This window comes from Colobus angolensis, unplaced genomic scaffold (assembly GCF_000951035.1).
Source record: "Colobus angolensis palliatus isolate OR3802 unplaced genomic scaffold, Cang.pa_1.0 Scaffold28, whole genome shotgun sequence".
Lineage (NCBI taxonomy): Eukaryota > Metazoa > Chordata > Mammalia > Primates > Cercopithecidae > Colobus > Colobus angolensis.
In genome coordinates this window covers 6,013,376-6,017,731 of record NW_012116043.1, presented here as the reverse complement: position 1 = coordinate 6,017,731, position 4,356 = coordinate 6,013,376, and the positions used below count along the sequence as shown (strand labels likewise).

Genomic DNA, 4,356 nt, shown 5'->3' with positions numbered 1-4,356 from the left:
TCCAAACTGGTAAAAATTGCCAGATCTGTTTTCAAAAAAAAAAAAAAAAATCAATCACTCTGTTGTGTCTTGTTTCTGCGACTCAGAGTACAAACACTCAGAATCACTGCATGTTGAAAGAGGCAGTCAAGAACTATTTCTGATATGAACAATCAAGAACTTTCTATTTCAATCAAATAATTAAGTATTCATTAGGCACCTTATACAGGACTACAAAAGAAGCTAATTTTGTCTCAACATTCTGAGAGTCTTCATAATGTGCTACATTTTATAATGTGTTTTCACTTGTTCCTCACAACAGTCCAGTTATTATCCTTTTTTACAAGCAATGACATGGAAGCTCAGAACAGTTACATAACTTTTCCAAAAAGTCACATCTAGACCTCAAACCAAATCTCACTTCAAAGTCTGTACCCTTCCCATTATGCTCTGATGACTCAGAAGAGTGCCAAAGGATTATCATCAAATATCAAAATATACAGTATTAAGTGGCCAGAAAGGAGACAGTTGTTGGACAGGAATAAGGAAAGGCTCTAAACAGAGGTGAGATTTGGTACTAAAGACACCTAGAATCAGAATGGCCAGGCATCCTGGAGAATAGGTTAACAATGAGGAAAAGAATACTTGTGTTGCAGGGGATGTCCAGGGATCTATAGCCTGGTTGGAGCAATGGCACAAGAGAGACGAGACCCACTAGGGTCCTGGGTGCAGAGAGACTTAAGTAACTTGATTTTAGTTCTGAACGCCTCATGGAAAGCCACTGTAGGTTTTTCATTTCTTATTCTGTTGCCCAGGATGGAGTACAGTGTTGTATTCCATCCAGTGTTGATCCCAGCTCATTGCAGCCTTGAACTCCTGGGATCAAATGATCCTCCTGCCTCCCAGGTAGCTAGGACTACAGACACACACCACCACACCTAGCTAATTATTTTTTGTAAAGGGGTGGTCTCTCTATGTTTCCCAGGCTGGTTTCAAACTCTTGGCCTACAGTGATCCTCCCACCTCAGCCTCCAAAAGTACTGGGATCACGAGAGAGTGCCGTTGTGTGTAGCTGACCACTGAGGGGTTTTGAAGAATGGAAGTGGCACTGCTGTACTAAATGACTAGAGGCCCCAGTCATGTGGTCCAGAACTGAGGTTAACTGGGCATAGAAAGTAATATAACTGAGAAAGGACAAACCTAAAACAAAAAACAAAAAACAAAAAACTTTTGAATGAAAAATCAAAGGTTGTCCCAATTGTGGCCGAAAATGGCCTGGTATTCAAGTGAGGGGCTTTAGGGCTATGGATTCATCATCATGCAGAGATGACAACTGAAGTGAGGCACAGTAAGGTGAGGGCTCATGAGTGAGCCACAGATGCTGAAAATACTTGTGATACATGGAATTTATCTTCCTTTTGTGATGAACACACACGTAAGTGGCAGGAATATTTTGCTGAAATGGAGCTTGCTGGTTTCCTCTCTAGCTCTTCCCCATAAAACAAATAAGCTATGATTTTTTTAAGTGAAGTGCCACTTTTATATCAACTACCTAACAGCTCCACCTGGATGTTTCCTAGACATCTTAGAAATTACATTTCCAGGCCGGGCGCGGTGGCTCAAGCCTGTAATCCCAGCACTTTGGGAGGCCGAGACGGGTGGATCACGAGGTCAGGAGATCGAGACCATCCTGGCTAACACGGTGAAACTCCGTCTCTACTAAAAAATACAAAAAACTAGCCGGGCGAGGTGGCGGGCGCCTGTAGTCCCAGCTACTCGGGAGGCTGAGGCAGGAGAATGACGTGAACCCAGGAGGCGGAGCTTGCAGTGAGCTGAGATCCGGCCACTGCACTCCAGCCCGGGTGACAGAGTGAGACTCCGTCTCAAAAAAAAAAAAAAAAAGAAATTACATTTCCAAAAATTTTTTTCCTTTCAAAACCCACTCCTCTTCATCCTACTAAATGGCATCGCCATTCATTCAGTTGCTATGGCCTTTAAAAAATCTTGGAATCTAGACCAGTGGTCCCCAACCTTTATGGCACCAGGGACTGGCTCTGTGGAAGACAATTTTTTCATGGACTGGGTGGGGCAACAATGGTTTCAGGATGAAACTTCCACCTCAGATCATCAGGCATTAGTTAGATTCTTATAAGGAGCACACAACCTAGATCCCTTGCATGTGTAGTTCACAACAGGTTTCGTGCTCCTATGAGAATCTCATGCCACTGCTGATCTGACCAGAGGCGGAGCTCAGGTGTAATGCTCACCTGCCCACCACTCACCTCCTACTGTGCAGCCTGCTTCCTATCAGGCCACAGACCAGTACCAGCCCAGGGATTGGGGGCCCCTAATCGAGAGAATACACTCCACAACCAATCCATCAGCAACTCCTGCTAACTACGTTCAGCTAAATTCTCCCTACCTCTTCCGCTTGCCTGGTCCAAGCCAGTATCATTTCATGCCTAGATAGAGCAACAGCCTGTGAGTCTTCCTAGTTCCACACAGCAGCCTTTTAAAACTTTTAAAATTTATGTCAGAGCATAATCCTTCTGTGTTAAAAATCCTCTATGATGGCCAGGTGCGGTGGCTCAGGCCTGTAATTCCAGCACCTTGGGAGGCCGAGGAGTGTGGATCACCTGCGGTCAGGGATTGGTGACCAGCCTGGCCAACATGGTGAAACCCCGTCTCTACTAAAAATACAAAAATTAGCTGGGTCTGGTGGCACACCCCTGTAATCCCAGCTACCTGGGAGGCTGAGGCATGAGAATCGCTTGAACCTGGGAGGCGGAGGTTGCAGTGAGCCAAGATTGTGCCATTGTACTCCAGTCTGGCAACAGAGTGAGACTCTGTCTTAAAAAAAAAAAAAAATTCCTCTGCGGCTTCTTTTTCAGAAAACCCAAAGCCTTACAACAATGGCCCACAAAATACAAAGTACACAATCTGATTATCAGTTAACTCTCTGGCTTCATCTATTACTGTCTCCCCGATTCCACTCCAGCCACATTAGCCTCCCTGCTCCTCAGACATACCAGGCATAGTTCTGCTTCTAGGTCTTTGTCCTGAGTTCCTTCTGTCTGGCAAGCTCCTCCCCGCACCAGACAGTATAATGGCTCTTTCAGAACATTCAGATCTCTACTGCACCTTATCAGAGTAGCCTGACCACCTTTATCTAAAACAAAACGACCCCCTCCCAGAATTGCCTATTCACTTACCTTATTTGTTTTGTTTTGTTTTTGAGAAAAGGTCTTGCCATGTCGCCCAGGCTGGGAGCAGTGGTGAGATCATAGCTCACTTTAGCCTCAAACTCCTGGGCTCAAGTGATCTTCCTGCCTCAGCCTCCTGAGTAGTTGTGACTACAGGTGTGAGCCACCACACCTGGCTAATTTTTTTCTTTTTTGTAGAGACAGAGTCTCCCTATTTTGCCCAGGCTGGTCTCAAACTCCTGAGTTCAAGCCATCCTCCCACCTCGGCCTCCCAAAGCCCTGGGCATCAGCCACTGTGCCCGGCCCTGTTTTCTTCCTACCATTTATCACCAGCTGATATTTTATATTTGTTTATTTTCTCCTCTTTCATCTCCACAAAGCATTTTGTGAGAGCAAGAATTTTTTGTTCATGCTTACATTCTCAGTGTCTTGCACGTAAAAGTTGCTCAATAAATTTCTGTTGAATCAAAGACTACTTTGTTGATAGACTGTAATATTCTCTTATTTCTCTCTACTCGCTTTATACAATCTGATGTGCTATTCCTACCAAATGAGACAATCAAAATGAGAATATTAATACATCTGCTCAACTGTGAAAAGATGCTGGTACTGTGGGGGAAGGGATGGGAGCACTGGGTAAAACTATGGTAGCTTGTCTAATGCTTCAGTGCGCACTTGAGACTTCAAGAGGACACGGTACACTAGATAAGAATCACTGCACACGACAGTACCTGTGCAATAGGAACCGCACACAGGGTTACTCCAAAGCCAACCGTCACAGTTTTGTGCCATGGTCTTATCAATTCTGAGAAACACCGCTTCTTAAAGTTAGCCACAACAGGAACACACAAACACTGTCTGTACCTGGAAGTATAAGTCAGATTTCATAAGGCACGACCGCCAATCTGTAACAGGCTCTTGGATTTACTTGCAGGGGCTGTAAACTCAAACTCGAGCCAAGCAGGAACCTAAATGAGGATGCAGGACAGCTGAGGGGTTTTGAAATTTTCAACATACAGCAAGTTTAAAATGTTGCCTCAGGTAGGGTGTGGTGGCTCACGCCTGTAATTCTAGCACTTGGAAGGCCAAGGGCAAGGCGGGAGGATCACTTGAGCCCAAAGTTCATGACCAGCCTGGGCAACATGGCTGGCAACATGACCCGGTGTCTATTTAA

At 45.0% G+C, this 4,356-nt stretch overlaps 1 protein-coding gene across 7 annotated transcripts in view; it reads right to left on the bottom strand.

Annotated features, from left to right (window-relative positions):
- DIABLO (diablo, IAP-binding mitochondrial protein) overlaps window positions 1-4,356 on the bottom strand; it is a 21,635-nt gene that overhangs the window by 14,646 nt on the left and 2,633 nt on the right. For 4 of the 7 annotated variants that reach the window (XM_011948495.1, XM_011948490.1, XM_011948491.1 and 1 more), the window contains exon 2: window positions 3,914-4,046. The exons of 1 other annotated variant lie outside the window; for it this stretch is intronic. Coding sequence is in view for 4 of the 6 variants with exons in the window: in XM_011948490.1 (XP_011803880.1) it covers window positions 3,914-4,046 (133 nt within the window). In the remaining 2 variants the exon portion in view is untranslated. Of the gene's footprint in view, window positions 1-3,913; window positions 4,151-4,356 lie in introns of all 7 variants that reach the window. 2 more of the 7 variants (XM_011948492.1, XM_011948496.1) reach the window with 1 other exon arrangement.